The 24,689-nt window shown below is 38.5% G+C and overlaps 1 protein-coding gene across 2 annotated transcripts in view; it reads left to right on the forward strand.

Moving 5' to 3' along the window:
- The window catches only part of nes (lysophosphatidylcholine acyltransferase 3 protein nessy), a 478,088-nt gene that overhangs the window by 395,244 nt on the left and 58,155 nt on the right, over window positions 1-24,689 (forward strand). For both annotated transcript variants that reach the window (XM_067140683.2, XM_067140682.2), the window contains one exon: window positions 23,758-23,905. In XM_067140683.2, coding sequence (XP_066996784.2) covers window positions 23,758-23,905 — 148 coding nt within the window. The remainder of the gene's footprint in view (window positions 1-23,757; window positions 23,906-24,689) is intronic.

Consider the following 24,689-nt stretch of genomic DNA (forward strand, 5'->3'; position numbering starts at 1 on the left):
CTAAGAAGTTTTTAAGCCTGATTGGTTCAAGAGTTCCTCCCACTAACTGATGGGGAGTGTCATGGAATTAACTCGGAACAATTTTGCTTCTTACTGCGTCTTCAATCTATGCAATATTTGCTTCTATTTGCTTCTAGAAACACTTACAAAACTTTCTTTTGCATTTCCTGTTTTACCCTGACGCCATGTAGCTGACTATTGCACAACATTACACACACTGACTTGAGTTGCACCACCTTGCTACAAGTAGAACATGTATGAAGTCTTATGCTTTGAATACATATAACACTCTTCCACTGAATATAATTATCACTCAACATTTGATGTACTATGTCTTCTTGCCACTGTTACATGATCACATAATACTAGATCAATACTCAATATCCTTTGTCTCGGAGGTTGCGGATTCGAGACTCGCTCGAGTCCATTCGCTCAGCACTGAGACATGAAAGGGGGTGCGTCACAACACGCGGTCATGACACCTTTCTCGCCAGGGAAGAAATGTTTGCGTCCACTTGATGCTAACATTTCTGTCCACTCTCCTTTCTGTCATCATCTATCACATAGTGTTGTAACATTTTTTTACTGCGTGGAGTACCTTTTGATTTACAGTCTCATTTTCTCATGGGATTTTGTACTATGGGTTGTTTACACTGTATCGCCAGTGACTATCGCTGAGGAATCATCTGAGTTTTCCCTTTCATGAAAACTGGCTCGACTCTCAACTGGTCGAGGTCTCTCAAAATATACTATCAAATCATCATGTAATGACTTTGCTTTTAAATGATTTTCATTTACTATCTTCTGTTTAACACAAATCTTTGTGCAACATCCAGTAGTATGATCCCAATATTTTTTTAATGATATGTCCCAGCTAAACATGGACAACATTTGCAACAGATTAATATGATTAAAATTGCTTTTATAGTTATTATTGTCCAAATGATTATCTTATACACGCTGAGACTTGAATTGAAATCAACTTTCAACTCTTCCTCTTTATCCCTGATTAAAGTCTCCACTTCCTCTACTTTTTTACCAGCATGTTTTAAATCATCTACATGCGTTAGGAGACTACGTAGCATATTTTCTTTTGCATTTAAATCTTGAAATCTGATTTTAGATTTTAAATATTCACAACAGTCATACTCAAGAGGTATACTGGGAACTATATCCTTCTCGTAAGTAGTATTAACATTATTAATAGTTTTGATTCTAGTTTCCGACCCAAAAACTGTACAAGGTTCATACAATATTAGTATAACCTCTACCATTTAATAATACATCACTAGTTTCTTTACAGACAACTGTTACCTTTACTGGTTTAGGAGCTCTTTACTGGTTTAGGAGCTAGATACAAATATTTATTTGTGTCTATAGGTAACCATATTAACTTTTTTATGTGCACTACATTCTTTTTACAACTTTTGGGTATTGAATTAACACCTTTTAACAACATAATTACGCATTCTTCCGTTCCATGAACCATTTTCATTATGAATTCTGATTTACACACTCTAGACATTTTAGTTACAAGTTTACAATTGTTTATTTGGTTTCTGCTTGGATAAGTATAGAATTGTTGTTCAGAGTCTATAAGTATAAAGTCTTTTTCTAATTGTACCCTTAACAAATGGATAATTTTGATTTCTAACTGTAGTAGGGAAAGGAAGTATTTCATATAACTTAAAGATCTTCTTATCACTGAGCAGCATTAACATTATGTACACCAGCATATCTTTGTTAACAAATGCTGTAACACCCACAGTCTTATAAATCAAATGTGCTTGAGTTGTACCCAGCTCAAATGGTAGGGTCATTCCTAACGAAAACTGTTCTTGTGACTTCCTATATGCCTTTATTATCTCAACTGGGCTTCAAAATTTGCATGTGTATTAATCCTACATGAGCATACTTAATTCCGGTAGCAACCACCTGATACTGTTCATATAGTTGCGATACAAGATTCTCTATCTCGATTAAGTGTCTGTTAACCACTATCTCAATTTCTAACAGTGAAAATGACTGTGTTAACTGTCTTGTTTCATTCTGATTTAAAAAAAAAAAATTCTAAATTCTGATTCAATTTTAATTCATTGACTGTTACATCATAAAAAGTACTATTCAGGGATTGTAATGTAGATCTGACCACTGTCATCTGTCCCTTAGCTATCGTTAACATGGATATCTTTCTAACTCAGATATTTTCCCTAGATAAAAATCCATGTCACCCTGATCTAAAATACCAAATATAGTTTTTGACACAGTACCAGTGAAGCTAAATATCCCACGTTTCTTATGTTTCTCTGTACTTCAAGTAAACTGCTTAATTACTTCTTTTAATTCTTGTGTCTTTTGTAAACGATTAATCTGTAACTGTATGTCGTGGCAATTAATAACATAGTGTTTGTGTTTTCTGCATGTTCTATTTAACAACTCGAGATGCATCATTTACTTTACTTACATTCACATAAGTTACTAATTTCCAATCTTCCATGGATATAGCCACATTTCCTTGATCTTTAAAATATACCCCTGGGGTTTTCTCATATGGTAACACTTGAAACTCTAATGCTTCTCCCAGGATAATTCCATATGTCATTAGGTGAATGACTGTTATGATCAAAACTACTTTCTATGCAACAGTCCCCATCTAGTTCCTCCAAGGAAATGACTTGGAATTAAGAAAAGTTCCTTGCTATACTCTGGGAGTTCGAATTCCCATTTCAGTACTTTATTACAAGAGTCATAATTGAGTATCAACCAATTGTTCAGCAGACTCTTTGTTTAGAGTCATATCACCCCAAATTATGAACATTACAATAGTGATACAAGTTCTTCACATGTGAGACTAATGAGATTGGGCAATCAATCCTTGCATTAAATCTACACACCTGCACGTTCATCACATTCACATACAAATGATCTCTCTCTTACAGCAGTTTCCTTTTTAAATCAGAAGTTGATAAGATGCTTCTGTGGTTTACTGTTGAAGCAATCTACTTCTCAAATCGTCTTACATCATCATTGCTTCTACTCTCAAAAAGAAGTGAGGACCTCACCAGAGGAAGGTAGTGAGCACACACTTATTTGGACTTAGAGTAGATAGGGTTTGCTAGCATTGTGGCTATTGCAACCAATAGTACTGCACCTCCTTTCAACTAATCAACTGAGCCACACCTACTCTTTTAAAAATGAAAAGAGTAAGAAAATGATGTCTTGTATCTGTCTAGATAGACAGCATAAGAACAAGATGGAAAGGAAATAGTTCTTTTCTCGCCTGCTTCAAGAGACAGAACTACCCTTGGCACTACTCTGCGTGTGTATTTGTCTTTCGCTCTACATCTCCAAGTACTGTGTGTTGTTTGTGCCTGCCTGATGCCACACGGGCAAGAATCACATCTTGTCTACTTTTTTTTGCTAGTTGCTTTACATCGCTCCGACACAGATAGGTCTTCTGGTGACGATGGGACAGGAAAGACCTAGGAATGGGAAGGAAGCGGCCGTGGCCTTAATTAAGGTACAGCCCCAGCATTTGCCTGGTGTGAAGATGGGTGACCACGGAAAATCATCTTCAGGGCTGCCGACAGTGGGGTTCGAACCCACTATCTCCCGGATGCGAGCTCACAGCTGCACGCTCCTAACTGCACGGCCAACTTGCTGGGTTTGTCTACTACCAACGTAAGGAATGGGCTCATTCATCGAAACATCTAACCATAGTGCAATAGGTGTCTTCCATTGTCTGGACTGAACTCACTAAGGTGAACGGTATTCACTCTCACTTTTTCTAGTCTACTTCTCTGCCAACAAACATCTGTAAGCTTTCACTGTTGCTTATTCATAACATGTGTTCTTTCATTTACAGGCATAACCTCTTCAAAATATCCAGATATCTGCAAGTGATGTACTGTCGTGACTCGTTTCATATTAGAGTTGTAGCTTTCAACTATGTAAATGACACTAATCTCTCTCCAATTTCTAGTGACTTCCCTATATATAACAGGAAAATATTGGGGATCGACCTGTAATTTCCTCGAATTGCGAGGTTACATCTGGACTTTGGCCTCGCCTCACACAGCCCATTCTGACGAGTACATACATATACACGCAATGTGTACTGTGTACTAAAATCCATAGGCTCTTACTAAATATCCCTAGGCATCTGATACAAGAAGAGCCTTCCTTATCTCTAAATATCACAGCTTAATTATGTGGTTTCAAATTTCTATTCTCCCCTAAATTTGGTTACGTGGTTTGGCTGAGTATTTCAACTAACCGTACCAGCAAGCATCAATAGTTCCAAATAATTCTAGGAGTGGACGGGGTGTGAAATCCACTGCGATCGAAATAGCCAACCCATCTCAACTTCTCGGCCCAACTTAAATGAATAATTTCAATCTACTTTTATGTACTTTAATTATCTTCCCCTTTTTATTAATTTTCAAGAGACAGTTCACGCCTTCAACTTTCTCTACAACATACGGACCTCTATACGGCTGGAAAAATTAGGAACTACATCCTTGCCGTAATGTCTCATCCCTAAGTAGTACCTGATCACCTACTTGAAAGATTACTTCATGCTGCGTTTTGTCATACCGCTGTTTCTCTTTATTTTGGATTAAGGTTTTCCGTGCAATCTCACAGTTTTCTTGTAACTTACGGGTTCAGTCTTCTACTACATTTTGGTACTCGTTGTAAGTTACCTCAGGTCTTTTCTGCAATATCCCTAGTATGTTTGCCTTCCACCTGAATATTAACTCATATGGAGTGAAACCTGTGTTAGTGTGACGCGAAATATTACACACAAAAGTGGCGGTGGGTAAGTATCCTACCCAATAATTCTGATCTTTAAATTATGTAATGTCTCAAATACTCAGTGAGCGTTCGTGCACTCGTTCTATGTTTCCATTAGATTGTGGCTTGAAAGCTGTCATATGAACTTTTTTCTATCCTCAAAATTGTACACAATCTTTTAAAAGTTTCACTCATAAAGTTACTACTTATATCAATCAAAATAACACTCGTTATTTCAAATATGCTAAGCACGTTCATTACTAAAGTCCTTGCTATGGTATCTGCTTCTTGATTAACCATTGGACTTGCTATTACATATTTAGACAACTGATCTTGACAGGTAAGTATATATCTGTGTTTCCTTTCGGTTACAGGAAGAGGTCCCATCACGTCTAATGCTTCCTTATTGAATACTGTACTGGGTGTATCAGTAATGACCATTGGTGCTCCAATTTCTGGACCTACAATTTTATTCGTTTGACATGAGGGACATGAGCGTACAAAAGCTTCTACGTCCTTCTTCATGTTCGGCCACTGGTAAACATCTTTGATTCGTGTTAGAGTTCTGGTAATACCCTGATGACCACTGACAAGAGAATTATGCGCATCTTGCAAGATAGCTAACTTGTTCTCTTTAGTTAACTCCTACGTTACAACATTAGGCGAGCTCTTTTCCCCACCAGACTCAACTTTCTCTGCTTCCATGTCCTGAGCTAAATCTTCATCTCCTGACCTCTCTGCTCTCGCGTCTTCGAGATCATTCTGTCTATCAACATTTCCTTGCTCGCCTATCTCTTGGAGGGATTCCTGCCCTTCAGATCCTATCATTCTTACTGTCTTCTCAGACATGGTGGGGATCCTACTTAATGCATCTGTGTTCTTATTCATTTTCCCTGTCTTGTATACTATGATGAAATCATACTCGGCTAGTTTGATTCTAAGTTTCATTAACCTGGAAGAGGGATCCTTTACATTGAATACCCATTTTAAAGGTTTATGGTCTGTGACCATGGTGAAGTACCTCCAAACAGGTACGGTCTGAAATACTTCACGCTCCAGAGAATAGCAAGTAATTCCTTCTTGGTAACTGAATAATTTCTTTCTGCCTTGTTTAAAGTTCTACTAGCATATGCTGTTGGCAAGTCCTTGCCTAATTCGCCTTGTGAGAGAACTGCTCCTAATGCTTTGCCACAGGCATCAGTAGTTAAGGTAAATGGTCTCTCAAAATCAGGATACTGTAAGATGGGTTTCTCTATCAACTTCTGTTTCACAGTACAGAAAGCTGTCTCTTGTTTATCTGTCCACACATAAGGGACATTATTCTTTAGAAGTTCATACAGAGGTTTTGCTATTTTACTATATTCCGGGGTGAACCTACGTTAATACCCACTCAGACCTAAAAAAAAACTTTCAACTGTTTAGTATTTGTAGGCCTGGGAAATTTTCTCACTGCCTGAAACTTTTGCTCTTCTGGCTATACCCAGTTAGCGGTGATAATATGACCTAAAAAATGTTACTTCCGTTCTAAGGAATTCACATTTATCTGGCTGCAGCTTCAGCTGACATTCCCTCTATCTCTGGAACGCGTCTCTAAGTCTCTGATTGTGTTCCTCAATAGAATTAGCATACAGCAAGATATCATCGAGGCAAATCACACATTTTACACCGATTAACCCTGACATTGCTACATTCATTAACCTCACGAACGTACTAGGGGCACTTTTCAAACCCATTGGCATCCGTATGTACTCGTAACGCTTACCTAAGGCGTAGAATGCCGTCTTCTCACGGTCTTCAGGCCTCAGTAATACTTGATTTTAGCCTAACGCTAACTCCATTGTTGAAAAGTAACGGGCCTTCCCCAGTACATCTAACAACTCCGAAATTGACGGCATTGGATAAACAGAACCTATAGAGACAGAGTTCAAAGCTCTATAGTCTATACAGACACACGATTCTTCTGTTTCCCTGAGGCATCCATTCACTTTGGTACGAGCAACAGTGGAGCGCTCCAAGCTGAGGTACTAGGAGTAATTATCTCGTCTTCCAGCATTTTATCTGTTTGTCTTTAAACTTCCTCCTTCTGAGATTCAGGTACCCTATAAGGTCTCACATTAATCGGAGGCTGATTTTCCCTAATTCGAATTTCATGCTGCACTAACTCTGTGTACGTTAATTTATCACCCTCTAAATTAAATATGTCATTGTATGCAGTACATATAGCATACAATTGTTGCTTATCCTTGGGTGCTGAATGATCTACTCTTAATTGTTCTACTACTCTCTGTTCTCTGGGTTTTTCACGTTCTTTTTGCACCTGAATCACCCAATTTACTTCCTTCGACTGTACCCATTCAGAGGATTCAACGGGTTCGAATTCTTGAATACTAAGCAACGGGCTCTCAAATTTAACTTCAGTCTCTTCTGTATTTAACATACTCACTAAAGCCTTATGATTACAAACCCTCGTTATACACCTCAATATGTATACCCCTGGCAGAATTTCTTGTTTATCATTCACACCTTCTGCCTCTTCTTTGTCTATTCTTACTTCAACACTCGTCTCAGTCCTGGGTTTGAGACAGATCGTATGCCCTCTACCACTATTCTTCATCATGTAATACTGAACTCCCTTTACAATGGAATAGCCTTCCTTAAAGTATATTATGCTATCTTTTAGTATATTCCTGCAATAATCCCATCATTATTAAGGTGTACATCCTCACCAACTATGGTAAAAATCAGCATTCAACTCTCCCATTGGGAGTCTTACTCTCCCTCTGAGTCTTATCTCTTCCAAATCTACACTTGTTAACTGTAAAACAGTCTGCCTGACAACCCTCAAATCAGGTGGCACAAACTGCCATTTTATGAGAGATACTTCACTTCCTGTATCCAACACAAATTGAAGTAAATCCTCCTGACCCAGTACACCAATTTCTATTCTGCTTTCTACAATGTTCGGGATTTTACTATGACTATTGCACAACATTATACACACTGACTTGAGTTGCACCAGCTTGCGACACACAGTCGTGACGTTCATAAAGATATTGATGTTTGTAGCCAGATTGAATTTGTCAGTGATAGAATAATTAAAGTATCAGTAAATTGGAATGGAGGCAAATATCATATAATCCAGGTCTATGCTCCACAATCAGGAAGTTCAAAAGAAGAAAAAGAAGCCTTCCTGTCCATCTTAGAAGAACATATGGATTGTGAAAATTTGGTAGTAATGGGAGAGTTTAATGCTCAGATTGGATCAGACAGACTGGGCTATGAATCCTCCCTGGGTCCTCGAAGAATGGGGAATAGGATGGCAGAGGGCGCACATCTTCTAGATCTTTGTATGAGGAACAATATGGTTGTAAGTAACACTTGATTCAAGAAAAGGGACACGCATAAGATCACAAGTAATAGTTGGAACGATCAATATGGAAGTGTGATTGATTATATACTCGCCGACCAAGAAGTTTGGAAGATTGTAAATGATGTTAAAGTAATTCCTGGTGAAAATTTGGATGGAGACCACAGGCTGTTAGTTGAAGATATTACAAAGAGAAGACCTCCTAAAGTCTACAACAAAAGAACACCTAAAAAAAAAACTTGGATACTTTTTGAACCAACGGTGAAGGAAATGTTTCTAGAAAATGTTCGGAAGATGTTAGCAAAAGAAGATCTGAGATCTGCAAATGAGGAATGGGATAACCTGAGGAGAGTATTGGTGAAGACAGCTGAAAGAATATGTGAAAGGCAGAGCCAAATAAGGAAATCTAAAGAAACCACATGGTGGATTGAGGATGTAAAAGCTGCTATCAAAGCTAGAAATGGCACATGAAGAGCTTTATACAATGCCAGAGTGCGAGAAAATCCAAGTGAAATCAAGGATAAACTATCATTTTACAGAGCAAAAATATTACAGGTTAAAATAATAGTTGACAGTGAGAAACGGAAATGCAAAGAAGATCCTGCCAATAGAATAGGGCAAGACAAACACAAGAAACTCCTGCATAGCATTGTTAAAAACAGAAGAAATGATAATATTACTATCAACACAGTAGAGCTTCCAAATGGGAAGGTAACATGAAATGATAATGAAATATTACAGGAGTTCAGTTGATACTGTATTTTAATCACTTACTGAACTGTAATACAACTGACGACACACAAGATGACCCTCTAAAGCCTATAAATTATAATGTAGAAAGTTTGACCTGGCTGGAAGTGGAGACAGCAAGCAATATGTAAAATGAAAAACAACACGTTTGTAGGATTGGATGAGTTCAGTGGACGTGATCAAAGCACTTGGAGAACCTGGAATACAATGGTTGTACAGAGTACTAAGTAAAATTTGGGAAGAAAATGAAATCCCCAGTGACTGGAGGCAAGGAGTGATTATTCTACTATTAAAGAAAGGTGACCGAAAGAAGTGTAACAACTATAGAGGCGTAACTCTTCTATCTCATGGATAGACCATCCTGGAGAGAAAAATTAGAAAATTTGTTGAACCTAAACTTTAGGAAGAACAACATGGATTTAGAGCAAACAGATCAATGCTAGACCTCATTTTTTCGACAAGAATGCTCTTTGAAAAATACTGGGATAAGAATAGAATGGTTATAGTGGTATTCTTGGATATTGAGAAGTCATATGGTCATGTACCACGTAAGCACATATGGGAATGTCTGAGACGTAAAGAAGTGCCAGATGAGATTATAGCTCAAGTAAAACAACTACAACTAAAACTCTTTCAAGATTAAAATTATTGTGTCCACCTATTCAATACAAATATTTGTGTACAAATACAATACAGATATTTTATACAATACCAAAACAAATACAATACAATACAATACAAATATTTGTATCGAATAGATGGACATAATAATTTTAATCTTGAAAGAGTTTTACTTATTGTATCTTCAATATGGAACAAAATGAGATTAGTTACTTATAAAACAACTATGATATAGATGTTGATTCCCATAGGGAATCTGAAATATTTGTCCTGAATGAGCAAATTTATAATACCAATATAAATGGTCCATTATTGGACATTATAAATTTTCCAGCTAGCTCATTCTTGGTTGCCAGCGTTTCGCCCTCGTGTGCTAGGGTGGGCTCATCAGTTGGTACCTAGCACACCTACCAATACGCTGGCTAGTGCATACCGTGGAGGCCACTGCGTAGGCTAACTGGAGCCACCGGCAGTGCGAAACGCTGGCAACCAAGAATGAGCTATCTGGAAAATTTATAATGTCCAATAACGGACCATTTATGTTGGTATTATAAATTTGCTCATTCAGGACAAATATTTCAGATTCCGTATGGGAATCAACATCTATATCATCTGATGGCCAAGCAGGCATCAATTTTTAGTGATGAGACAAAGTCTCTTAGTGCATTGGCACTGCCGGTGGCTCCAGTTAGCCTACGCAGTGGCCTCCACGGTATGCACTAGCCAGCGTATTGGTAGGTGTGCTAGGTACCAACTGATGAGCCCACCCTAGCACACGAGGGCGAAACGCTGGCAACCAAGAATGAGCTAGCTGGAAAATTTATAATGTCCAATAACGGACCATTTATATTGGTAAAACAACTATATCGAGAAACAAAGAGCTGTGTGCAAATTCAGGGAGGCATGGTATGGACATATGAGAAGGATGGCTCCAATTAGGACCCCAAGAGCACACTATGAAAGGAATGTTCTTGGTAAGAGGCCCAGAGGGAGGCCTCTTGATAGTTGGAGAAAGCAGATTTTCAAAGACCTTGCCAAAAGTGATGTAAACTGGCAGCAAAAGGTAGAACATCAGCTTTGGATGGACAGGACGAACTGGAAGAGGCTTGTAAGCACCCGCAACTGGCTTGTTAGAGCGGAAAATCGATGATATAAAAAATAACTTTTACACAAACACTATTTTAATATTTAAAAAATCTCTGCTGAAAACGAACTCCATAAGCCAAATGGTCAAGAGGGTTGTCAGGTCCTGTTCCTGCTTCTTAAGATTAAGTGGTGGTGGTTATTGTTTTAAGAGGAAGAACAACTTTAACCATCTTCTCTTAACATTAATCTGAAGGAAAATGGAAGAGGTCCGACACTTCAAAAAATGAAGATATCAGCAAAAGAAAGGGAAGGGCCACAAAGGGCGTGAAAATGAAAGACTCCCTAGGCCTCAAAAGCTTAATACCTGAGAGGTCGGGAAAGAACAGGAGTTGACCAAGGGAGTTCGGGTATGAAAGATTAGAGCGAGGAACCTGACACAAGTAAGTGGAAGCAACGCCAGACTCAGTTAGGGGAACCATGGTTGCCAACCCACGCTCCCAAGTCGTGAGCCGTGGTCCACCCCACCCCCCCTACCCCCCGTTTTAGTCACCTGCTACAACGTTGATGTTATTATATCACCCCCACCCCTAGGAGGATGTAAGATTAAGTAGTACTGAGCTCGATAGCTGCAGTCGCTTAAGTGCGGCCAGTATCCAGTATTCGGGAGATAGTGGGTTCGAACCCCACTGTCGGCAGCCCTGAAGATGGTTTTCCGTGGTTTCCCATTTTCACACCAGGCAGATGCTGGGGCTGTAGCTTAATTAAGGCCACGGTCGCTTCCTTCCTATTCCTAGGCCTTTCCTGTCCCATCGTCACCATAAGACCTATCTGTGTCGGTGTGACATAAAACAAATAGCAAGAAGATTAAGTAGTAAAATGGGATGCAGATGTGCATTACGTAGCTTCAATTAAACCGTCTTTATTATTTTTGTCCCCATTTTTGTCTTTATAAATGCTTATTTTAATTATTTTACTGCCTATTTCTTAAATTTTAAGTGCTTATTTGCCTGCCTATTTTAGCCAAAATAAATGTCTGAACTTCTGGGCTCTAGTGATCAATTTTGTGGCTAATTATCAAGAGTACAAAAACAACAGTGACATTCTGCATTATTTTGGGGCCATTTCATATCACCCATAGCTCAACAGAAATCTGGAGAAAGTTATTCCTCCTGAAGGTATAGACCTATTTTAGTGCACAGGTACTTTTGAAAATAATTTTGGTTAATAAGCTTTTTTTGTTTCGGTACATGCACCAGTTTTGTTACTGGACAATTTATGACAAAATGTCCAATTTCCAAATTCCCTTGAAATCTTTCTGTGGATATTATGAAAGCAGGATTTTTCCCTCCATTGGACCTTTCCATAATGAGGACAATTCAAAGGAGAATAGTTTGGAGATTGGACATTTTGTATATTTCACCTTTTAATGACAGGGACGTTACCACCAACGGGACTTTAATGTAATGTTGACCATCTGAACTTACACAATGTCCTTGATAATCATTTGGACATGATTGGGAGCCTTGTGATGTATTACCCTACCGGGCATTCATAATCTAACAGTACTGAGTGAGTTAGCCATGCAGTTAGGTTTGTGAAGCTGTGAGCTTGCATTTGGGAGGTAGTGGGTTCGATCCCCACTGTCGGCAGCCCTGAAAATGGATTTCTGTGGTTTCCCCATTTCTGCACCAGGCAAATGCTGTGGCTGTACCTTAATTAAAGCCATAGCTGGTTCTTTCCCTCTCCTACCCTTTCCTATCCCATCATCGCCATAAGACCTATCTGTGTCGGTGCAATGTAAAGCAGCTTGTAAACTAACAGTGGCAATATAAACATCACCTTCCTCGAATGACTTTTTCCCATCATTAGGGGAGCGTAACATACCAAATCTGGATGAATAATGGAAATCATTTCAAAAGGTATTATTATTATTATTATTATTATTATTATTATTATTATTATTATTATGATCATCATCATCCAATACAAATGAACCCTTTTTACAAATTATTTTAGAGTTATAGTTGAAACATACAATTATAAGTTAAACATAATGATGGTAATTTACAGAACCATATTATTTACAAAAGATATGATGAATAAAAATGAGGAAATGTTTGTAACAGCATTTCTGTATGAAAATATGGTATAATGGTTATGAAAGCTGAATATTACAGCAGTTCAAATGAGAGTCCAAATTAATTCTTGCTCTTGTAAACACAGGACAATCAAATATTAAATGATCAACTGCTGGAGTAGACCCACAAAAGCAAGAATAGTCTCGTGTCAAAATCATTTTAAAACATTCAAAATATGATTTGAAATTTCCATGGCCTGACAAAAATTGTGTTAACTCAAAATTTGGCACCATAAGTTTGCACTGAAGTCGGTTGTAAACTGTGGGAAAATATGTTCTTCTAGTAACGGATCCATTGGAAACAAAGGTCCAAAGGAGGTTCCATTGATTCGATATATGTTCCTTTATTTGTCTTCTTGCATAGTAGGGAAAACTGTCATACATGACTTCCAGATTTGATTGAGCAGCGGCCTTTAGAAGTTGATCAGCTCTCTCATTTCTGATGGATCCAGTATGTCCATGAATCCAGGAAATGCAGATAAGATGGTTTTGGTAAGCTATAGTTCTTATAGCAACTGCTAACAAGTTCATATTATATTTGTTGTCTATAGACTTATACACAGCTTGCGAGTCACTGAGTATTTGGACCCTTTTGATGTTGTCATGACACCACTGTATTGCATATTTAATGGCTAGTAGTTCTGTCTGAAAGACCGAACAGCAGACGGATAGTTTATACTGCACTGTAAAACTTCACTTTCATTTTCATAGACTACAAAAGCAGACTCAACATGGTACTGACCGTCGTTGCTTGATGTACGAGAACCATTAGTATAAATGATGATATCATGAGTGTCTATGCATTTATTACGGAGAATCTTCTTGAACAATGTTGGATGACCAGGCTGTAAAAAGTGGTATTATTGTTCTATAACAGTATTGATGATACGCTGAGGTGATGGCCTATTTTTCTTAAGTAATGTTAGTTTGGCTAGTCCAGTTGCAGTCAAAAAAGAGCGGCTCAATTCCAGAAATAATAAGTGGTGCATCGGTAGAATTTGTCTGGTAAGCTCAGGAATAAAATGAATTTTATCACATGTAATAAGCTCAGGAGATCCGGAGCGCAAAGCCTTATTGAATTTGCAATAATTTATTGCGGGCTCATTTCCCATTTTTTCCCAGTTTTGTTTCGGAAAGAAGAGGCACAGTATAGAATCAGTGGCACAAATGCCATATAATAAATTATTTTAAGTACTTCTGATTTCAGTCCCCACGATGATCTGCATGCAACAGTTAGTCCCGGTAAAAATTTACTGGCTTTAATTTTTAAGTTGTTGAAGTGAGTTCTGAATGTGGGTTGTTTGTCTAGGGTAATGCCCAAAAGGGATAATTGATCCTCAATTTTTATCTGATATGTCCATTCATAATTATTCTTGGTTTCTTCTGTTTTCTTCTCCTCGTGAGACATTTCAAAGGGTATCATGCCTCTTATACATACAAATCATTACCAGCAGTCCTGTACCAGTAGGTGTTACTGCTGGGCTGAGTGGCTCAGACGGTTGACGCTCTGGCTTTCTAGCCTCAACTTGGCAGGTTCGATCCTGGATCAGTCCGGTGGTATTTGAAGGTGCTGAAATATGTCAACCTCGTGACAGTAGATTTACTGTCATGTAAAAATACTCCTGCGAAACTAAATTCCGGCACTTTGGCTTCTCCAAAGACCGTAAAAGTAATTAATGGGACGTAAAGCCATTATTATTATTATTATTATTATTATTATTATTATTATTATTATTATTATTATTATTATTATTATTATTATTAATAACATGATAATTAGGATTTGGGTTTTTGCCATGTTAAGAAGACAAGGTGAAATTCTTTTTCGTTTTGCAGAGAACTTAGCTCCGCACCTTCAGAAGAAAATCTTGCGTGGTGATGTTATTATTTCTTTCTTTCTTTCTTTCTTTCTTTATTTGTTTGTTTGTTTGTTTGTTTGTTTATTTCTTTCTTTCTTTCTTGTTTGTTTGTTTGTTTGTTTGTTTGTTTGTTTGTTTGTTTATTTATTCATTTATTTAGCAGGTGTTGCTCAGATTGATAGCCTTTTGCCTTTTTGGAAGTGTATAGCCGATCTTCAGATTCTTCTTTTTTCCTTGATCTTCTTGTTTAAAGATACAAGTCCCTGATGTGCTATGTTCCGAGCTTACAGTGGAGGGATTGTGGGGAATGAAATTAGTAGACGAATAAGCTTGAGTGGAGTTATTTTTAAAGATTCAAATTAACAAAATGGGGCAAATATTCATTTATAGGATGAACCAAACCAAACCCTATGCCCCAACAGCCCTGAAGGGCCTGGACCTACCAAGCGACCACTGCTCAGCCGTGCAGATTATGAGGTATCGTGTGGTCAGCATGACGAATCCTCTCGGCTGTTATTCTTGGCTTTCTAGACTGGGGCCGCTCTCTCACCATCAAATAGCTCCTCAATTGTAATCACGTAGGCTGAGTGGACCTCAAACCAGTCCTCAGATTCAGGTAAAAATCACTGACCAGGCCTGGAATCGAACCCATGGCCTCTGGGTGAGAGGCAGGCATGCTACCCGTACACCATGGGGCCGGCACCATTTATAGGATGAAGAGTAAGAAATTGGAATAATTTATCAAGGGAAATGTTCAAAAAAATTTTAAATCCTTCGTAAACATTTATGATGATGCTAGGGAAACAATTTATAGACACCAGGCTGAGTGGTTCCGACGGTTGAGGTGCTGACCGTCTGTCCTCACCTTGGCAGGTTTGATCCTGGTTCAGTCCATTGGTATTCAAAGGTGCTTAAATATGTCAGCCTCGCATTGGCACGTAAAAGAAAACTGTAGTTATTGGGCCGCAAAGTAAATGATGATGATGATGATGGTGACAACATTATTTACAATTTTTAGGGAATCTGCCACCTTGGAACAGCCCTAAATGCAGATCATTGATTGAATGATTTGAAACCTTTTCCCTTATTATATTTGCCAGTTAATAGAGTTTATTATACTATACCTGTATTGTATACTGCTTTTCATTGTTACCCTACATTTACCTTCTTTTCTAATTTATCAACTTATAACCATGTAAAACTCACTTGTGTTGTATTATTTCGGAAGGCCAGTGTATTATTTTGTAAATTTGGCATGTGATTCTCTACCACCTTCATGTTGCCCTGCTACAGTAATGAATCATATACACTGGATAATGGAATTTGCACAAACTTCATATTTTCTTATAGCTCGACGGTATGCCTTTGCTGGCGAGTGTACTGTGTCTTCTGGTATGGGCGAGAATATATTTGTTACTTTCATTGACCTGTCTCAGTCAAATCAAATCACAATCTCTTTATTTGCAAATGAGGTGTCTACCTCGGTGGCAAATGGTACACGAAAATACATTATTGTCAAGCACTTAATTTTAGATTAACAACAAACGAAGAAAATTTTTCTAGAATACAGTATTATACAATTTACGCTAAAATGTTTTTCTATTAAACACGCACATCATACATACATACATACATACATACATTATCATTATAGACTGTTATGCCTTTCAGCGTTCAGTCTGCAAGCCTCTGAGAATTTACAAAACGTCGCCACAATCCTCGATTTGCAACTAGTGTTGTGGCCTCATTTAGTTCTATACCTCTTATCTTTAAATTGTTAGAAACCGACTCTAACTATCGTTGTCTTGGTCTCCCTCTACTTCTCTTACCCTCCATAACAGAGTCCATTATTCTCCTAGGTACCCTATCCTCTTCCATTCGCCTCACATGACCCCACCACCAAAGCCGGTTTATGCATACAGCTTCATCCATCGAGTTCAGTCCTAAATTAGCCTTTATCTCCTCATTCCGAGTACCCTCCTGCCATTGTTCTCACCTGTTTGTACCAGCAATCATTCTTGCTACTTTCATGTCTGTTACTTCTAACTTATGAATAAGATATCCTGAGTCCACCCAGCTTTCGCTCCCGTAAACCAAAGTTGGTCTGAAAACAGACCGATGTAAAGATAGTTTCGTCTGGGAGCTGACTTCCTTCTTACAGAATACTGCTGATCACAACTGCGAGCTCACTGCATTAGCTTTACTGCACCTTGATTCAATCTCACTTACTATATTACCATCCTGGGAGAACACACAACCTAAATACTTGAAATTATCGACCTGTTCTAGCTTTGTATCACCAATCTGACATTCAATTCTGTTGAATTTCTTACCTACTGACATCAATTTAGTCTTCGAGAGGCTAATTTTCATACCATACTCATTGCACCTATTTTCAAGTTCCAAGATATTAGACTGCAGGCTTTCGGCACAATCTGCCATTAAGACCAAGTCGTCAGCATAGGCCAGACTGCTTACTACATTTCCATCTAACTGAATCCCTCCCTGCCATTTTATATCTTTCAGCAGATGATCCATGTAAACTACGAACAGCAAAGGTGAAAGATTACAGCCTTGTCTAACTCCTGTAAGTACCCTGAACCAAGAGCTCATTCTACCATCAATTCTCACTGAAGCCCAATTTTCAACATAAATGCCTTTGATTGATTTTAATAATCTACCTTTAATTCCATAGTCCCCCAGTATGGCGAACATCTTTTCCCTCGGTACCCTGTCATATGCTTTCTCTGGATCTACGAAACATAAACACAACTGCCTATTCCTCTCGTAGCATTTTTCAGTTACCTGCCGCATACTGAAAATCTGATCCTGACAGCCTCTCTGTGGTCTGAAACCACACTGATTTTCATCCAACTTCCTCTCAACAACTGATCGCACCCTCCCTTCCAAGATGCCAGTGAATACTTTGCCTGGTATACTAATCAGTGAGATACCTCGATAGTTGTTGCAATCTTTCCTGTTCCCTTGCTTATAGATAGGTGCAATTACTGCTTTTGTCCAATCTGAAGGGACCTTACCAACACTCCACGCTAATTTTACTACTCTATGAAGCCATTTCATCCCTGCCTTCCCACTATACTTCACCATTTCAGGTCTAATTTCATCTATTCCTGCTGCCTTATGACAATGGAGTTTATTTACTATCCTTTCCACTTCCTCAAGCATAATTTCACCAACATCATTTTCCTCCTCCCCATGAGCTTGGCTGTTTGCAACACCACCATGATGATTTCCTTTTACATTGAGAAGATGTTCAAAATATTCCCTCCACCTCTCCAGTGATTCCCTGGGATCTATTATTAGTTAACCTGAATTACTCAAAACACTGTTCATTTCCTTTTTCCCTCCCTTACTAAGATTCTTTATTACTGTCCAGAAAGGTTTCCCTGCTGCTTGACCTAGCCTTTCCTGGTTTTACCAAAATCTTTCCATGACTTCTTTTTGGATTCAACAGCTGTTTGTTTTGCTCTGTTTCTTTCATCTACGTACAAATCCCCGTCTGCCTCAGCCCTTGTTTGGAGGCATTTCTGATAAGCCTTCTTTTTATGTTTACAGGCTGCTCTCACTTCATCATTTCACCAAGATGCTCGCCTTTTCCCATCTTTACACACAGTTGTTCCTAGGCATTCCCTTGCTGTTTGTACTACAGCATCCCTGTATGCCACCCATTCACTTTCTATATCCTGAACCTGCTTACTGTCTACTGTTCGAAACTGCTCACTGATCATATCCATGTACTTCTGTCTAATTTCCTCGTCCTGGAGATTTTCTACCCTTATTCGTTTGCAGACAGATTTCACTTTCTCTACCCTAGGCCTAGAGATACTTAGTTCACTACAGATCAGATAGTGGTCTGTATCATCGAAAAATCTGCGAAAAACTCGTACATTCCTAACAGATTTCCTGAATTCAAAATCTGTTAAGATATAGTCTATTATGGATCTGGTACCCCTAGTCTCCCATGTGTAGCGGTGAATAGCCTTATGTTTGAAGAATGTATTCGTAACAGCTAAACCCATACTAGCACAGAAGTCAGCAAACGCTTCCCATTCCCATTAGCTTCCATATCTTCCCCACATTTACCAATCACCCTTTCGTATCCTTCAGTTCTATTCCCAACTCTCGCATTGAAATCGCCCATTAGCACTATTCTATCCTTGCTATTGACCCTGACCACGATGTCTCTCAATGCTTCATAAAACTTGTCAACTTCATCCTCATCTGCACCCTCACATGGTGAATACACGGACACAATTCTTGTCCTAATTCCTCCAACTGACAAATCTACCCACATAATTAGCTCATTTACGTGCCTAACAGAAACTATGTTGCGTGCAGTGGTATTCCTGATAAAGAGCCCTACCCCAGACTTTGCCCTTCCAACACCCGTGAAGTACATTTATAATCTCCTATCTCTTCCTCATTATCTCCCCTTACCCGAATATCACTTACTCCGAGCACATCCAGATGCATCCTCTTTGCTGACTCAGCCAGTTCTACCTTCTTTCTTCCATAAGCCCCATTAATATTGATAGCTCCCCATCGAATTCCATTTTGTTGGCCAAGTTGTTTCCAAGGAGTCCCTCGCCTGTCAAATGGGAGTGGGACTCCATTACTCCCATAGGTCCGAGACTTGCTTAAAGTGTTCTGAGCTCGGTAAATTCATGAAGCAGGATGCTACCCTACTTGCACATAATCCAAGTGAGGATCTCTCCTCTAACGGGTTCTCTGGTTTCCTTTTATCACCCTTTCCTTTATAAATTGGTATTATTACAAATTCCTTCCATTCCTTTGGTATTACACTATTATTTATGACATAGTCAAAGATAAATGTTAAATAAGGCACTATGTACCACCCCATTGTCTTTAATACCTCCCCAGTAATTTGATCACTTCCTGCTGCTTTTCCTTGCTGAAGCAGTTGGATTTCTCTGAAGATATCTTCATTTGTAAATGAGAAGCTTCTCTCCCTCTCTACTGAGCTCGATAGCTGCAGTCGCTTAATTGCGGCCTGTATCCAGTATTCGGCGGGAGATAGCAGGTTCGAACCCCACTGTCGGCAGCCCTGAAAATGGTTTTCCGTGGTTTCCCATTTTCACACCAGGCAAATGCTGGGGCTGTACCTTAATTAAGGCCACGGTCGCTTCCTTCCCACTCCTAGCCCTTTCCTGTCCCATCGTCGCCGTAAGACCTATCTGTGTCAGTACGACGCAAAACAACTAACAAAAAAAAAATCTCCCTCTCTATCTTCTGTTACGGTTTTCAACTTCTGATAATCTACTGAATCTCTGAATTCCCTACTAAATAGATTTGCTTTCTCAGTATCAGTTAAACAGTGTTCACCCCCTTCTCCCACAATTGTAGGAATTTGGATTCCTTTTCCTTTTTGATTCCTAATATATAAAGACAGATTTGTCCATTTCCCTTTGTGGCCATTACCCTCTTGAAGTATGCCTTTCATATAATTCTCTTTTGCTTCTTTTCTCACTCTATTCAGTTCCCTCCTTAGCTGTTTTCTTGTTTCTCTATTCTCCCTACCCTCTTTGATTTTCCTGTTTACTCTTCTACATATTCTTTTTAATTTTCTTATTTCCCTTGTATAATAAACAGGGTCTGAGGTCATGTTACCCTTCTTAACAGGTAAAAATCTCTTCTCTCCTTCCCAAATGATTCCTTTAAATTTAGCCCAAAGTGTATCCACATTACTCCCTTCACATATCCAACAACTGAATTGTGATTTAAGCTAAGTCCCAAATTCATCAACTTTAGTTTTTCTGTACAATTTCTTGTCTTGTGTGACCCTCATATTACGCCTTTTTGGTACGAGTCCTACATCCATTATTACAGCCTTATGGTCACCTATTCCTTCAATTACCTCATTTTATCAACAATTTCCCATGTTTTAACCAAGGATACATCTAGTAAGTTATTGAGACAAGTCGGTTCTTGTACTACTTGTGTAAATCCTCCCTCCCAAATTAACTTATTTGCCAGTTTCTGTTCATGGGCTTCACTTGCAGCTCCATTCCATTCAAGTTTAGATTTCCCCCAATTATGACCATATCATTATTACTGTTTTTATGAGTATAATCTATTATTTTCTCAAATATTTCCATGTCTCTTTCCTCTCTTCCAGGCCTATATGTTCCTATTATTCCCACCTCCTTCATATTATCACAAACTAATTTTATCCCTAATATTTCATCCCTTTCATCAGTAAACCATTCATGTGAACAATAAGTTTCCTTCACCAGAATATTCACCCCTCTCCCTTTTTATCTCCACGGTCTCTATGATAGACTATATACTCTTCTGGAAATACTTCTGTATTACCCACCCCTTCTCTCAACCACGATTCCACTCCTATCACCACATCAGTCTCATAAGATTCCATCAATGTACTGAATTTTAATTGTTTATTTACTATACTCTGACAGTTTACCAAGAGCAATCTCAGATCCCCTTCCTCCCTAAAACTTGACTGTTGCAATTGGGTAACGTTTGACTCATGAGTTGAGAATTTCCCTGGAACCCAGATCCTTGTACGTAGATCTTGATTTAAGGATCTGGGTTTTCTGGCAAGTTTCCCTGTATGTGCTAGTTTAGTGGTATGGGTTTTCTTAAGTACAGATTAGTTTGCAAATCTTTGTTGATAATTGTAGCATTTTGTCTACAGAGAGTTGGTTTTCCATTACCATTCAGATATAACCCATGCCTAGTGAACATTTGCCTGCCAAGACCTCAAGTATCTACTACATAGGCATTTCTAAAACTCTTACATAATCTGTTGATTTTATATTTACATCACGTACAGCTTTGTTCACACATGAGTCCTCTAAAAGGTCATACCTGGGTGGCACGTTAACTACAATTACTTTTGAGTCAGGTAATTTGGAAATCTTACCTCTGAGGGTCGTAATTAGTTCCTCACCTTCATTTGCAGCAATGTCATTTGTACCACTCACAATCACCACATAATTGTCCTTCTCTAACACAGGATCACAACTTGAAAGGACGTCTTCAGTTTTGGCACCTCAGTTTCTGGATTCTGCAGCTCGTCATTGATACCTTCTGCCATACCCCGCCCTTGACTGTCTGCGTAGAGATGAATTTTTGGTGATCTTGACTTTCGGTTGGTGTTCTTCTGTAGGTTACCTCCACTGGATTTAACATTATTTGGAAAACTTGGTGTGTCTTCTTCTGGAACTTGTTGCAATAACTGAAATCTATTTTGGCACTGGAAATTTTTTTCCCGGTTTTAAGTTGTATGTATTTTCTCCCATTTGTTAGGCCTGAAATGGCAACGCGTCACTTCCGTCCACGGCGATCTTTCTTCTCCAATGTCTTCTTTATCTTCCAGTTTCTTTATTCTGTCCTTTAAGCTTTCATTTTCATGTTTCAGAGCACATAAGTCTTCTTGTTGTTCTGCCACACTATCAGTTTGTTTACACTTGGGACACAGCCACACACTTTCTTCAATATCAGTACTATTTACAATATTTGCACAATGAAAATGGTACCATTCATCACACTTATGACACAGAATCCCATTTTTAACTACTCTTCTGCATTTGCCACATTTTTCACTGCATCTTACACCATTATCCACTACGGATATCACAGACTCACACACAGTAGTTGCCATCTTGGCTTTGACAATATGAAAGTGACCGAGGTATGAGTGGTGCTAGTAATACCATTCCTTTTGTAGCCAGTCCCTGTTATGAACAGTGTGAAAATTTCGCTCATAGGGTCGGTTGGTGCATGCATTTCAGTAGGCTTGGCAGACTGATATGTAATAACAACTTCTGGCTTGGTGAGGAAAGCAGTGGGAAACTATATCATTCCTCATTTCACTAGTACACATCTTCTTTGATGCCTAGGTTATTTATGACAGTTGTTGGCAGAGCTGTGGAAAATCAAACCAGCTTTTGGGCTGAATAACCAACATACAACACAGCTAGACGATTTTCTTTTCTGTTTCCAAAGGATTTATGAAATATTTTAAATTTAATTTGTTAATTTCTTTTTTCCGATAAGATGATTTTTGGTAATAGGAAATCATATGTACCAAGCAAGTGGCTGCACAGTTTGGGTCACATAGCTATCAGCTTGCAGTTCGGGAGATAATGGGTTCGAACCCTACTGTCGACAGCCCCTGAAAATGATTTTCCATAGTTTCCCATTTTCACACCAGGCAAATGCTGGGGCTGTACCTTAACACATTCACTCCCATATCCAAACATGGTCGGATTAGGTTTCACGTGTGTAAAATACCGTATACGACCTTAGTCGGATTTGAATTCACGCTTTACTGATAGATAGCGGGCAGATGAACAGTTTACTACAGCTTGGGATAATTCCCTACATTGTGGGATGTGTGATCTAAATAAACATATGCTAGTCCCTAGGTCTCTGAAGTGCATGGTTAGAATTCAAGTGGCACTGAGTGATGAAACGAATAATCATGGCAAATAAAAAAATTGTACTAGATCATCTTGTGAAGGTTAGTACGAAGTTACAGATATTTAGGGTTGATAGTATAGGCGTGATGCTAAGTTAAATACGTATATTGCATGTTACCTAGTGCGTCAGAGTGGCATCTAAAAATTGCTGGGCTGCATTATTAAATACCCCTGGAAGGAGCTGGGAATGAATGTGTTAATTGACATCACGGTCACTTCCTTCCCACTCCTAGCCCTTCCCTGTCTTATAGTTGCCATAAGACTATCTGTGTCGGTGCAACATAAAGCAAATTGTAAAAAAAATATATATATATATATATATATATATATAATTATAATTAAAACTCTTATCTTTAAACTAAAGTTTGAAATGAAGCTTAAAATATACTTTTTAAAGTTTTTCACATGTACGAAATATTAGGACTTAATTGTACTGGAAAATTGACGGATGTCCTCTTGAAGGATAAATTTCATGATCTCCGAGGCATATGAGCAGAATGTGGCCAAGGTGGTACTAACGAAGTTAAGCTTACTCTTTTATTTTAGCTCATGTCTATTCTTTATGAGGAAAAAAATGTGAAAATGTGATTTTAAAATATTTTCATCTTGTTTTTCTTAAATTTGAATAAGAAATTGATATGTTGTATTTTTTTTAAGGTACATTTACAAGCGGCTGAAATTCTTGGGAAATCGTTACCTTTCCCAAGCCTCGGCATTACTTTTCCTTGCAATATGGCATGGTCTACACTCAGGATATTACATGTGCTTTTTCATGGAGTTTGTTGTTATCAAACTTGAGAAAGATGTAAGTAAATTTCTTTAATATACACTTCTTCACCTTTGTTTTTAAAGTAGATGTTTTTTATTTTGGATTTATCATCATGACTATTTCTCCTTGTCCAGAGGCAGCCAGATCAGGGCAGGTATGCTCTCTTTTCAATTACTCTATCTCTTAAGCACTCCTCATCCATCTTCCTGTTCCATAGCTTTAAAAAATGTAGTGTTTGTCAACACGTTAAAAAAAAAGTTGTTGCAATTTTGAGAGGTTGATAAGTATATGGAGATGTTATCCATCATTTTTGAAAGTTTTGTCTGTCTGCCTCCCTGTCATTCAGTTTGGATTGAATAAACACAAACACTGCTAACCCATTTTTCATGAAACTTGCCAGTATGCATCCAGAATTTGCTTGCACTTGGTATCAGTCCAATGAGTAAGAGTTGAGAAACAAAGTTTTTAACTTTGAGAATACCACCTCTCATACAGAAGCGAACAGTGAGTCGGTGACTTCCCTTGCAAGCCACTCATACCACGCCAAGGTCCAAATTGGTTCCTTGCTAACTATAGCACTTGTGTTAGGTAATTTTCATGCCTTCTGCTCGCTGTGTGAAATCCAAATCCATCCAAAGTACCGTACCTAACACTGCACATGTTGTTTTGAGACCACTAGGAGGCACCAGTACTAGAGTTTCTTCTCGATTGTGGTGTTTCTATGCCGACTTTAAAGAATTTTTTATGGATTGATGGTTTTTCTTCACTTCTGTGAAGAGCAACAGCTGAACTAGGAAATTACCATTCCATGCGTAGACTG

Source organism: Anabrus simplex, chromosome 2, assembly GCF_040414725.1.
Source record: "Anabrus simplex isolate iqAnaSimp1 chromosome 2, ASM4041472v1, whole genome shotgun sequence".
Taxonomy (NCBI): Eukaryota; Metazoa; Arthropoda; class Insecta; order Orthoptera; family Tettigoniidae; genus Anabrus; species Anabrus simplex.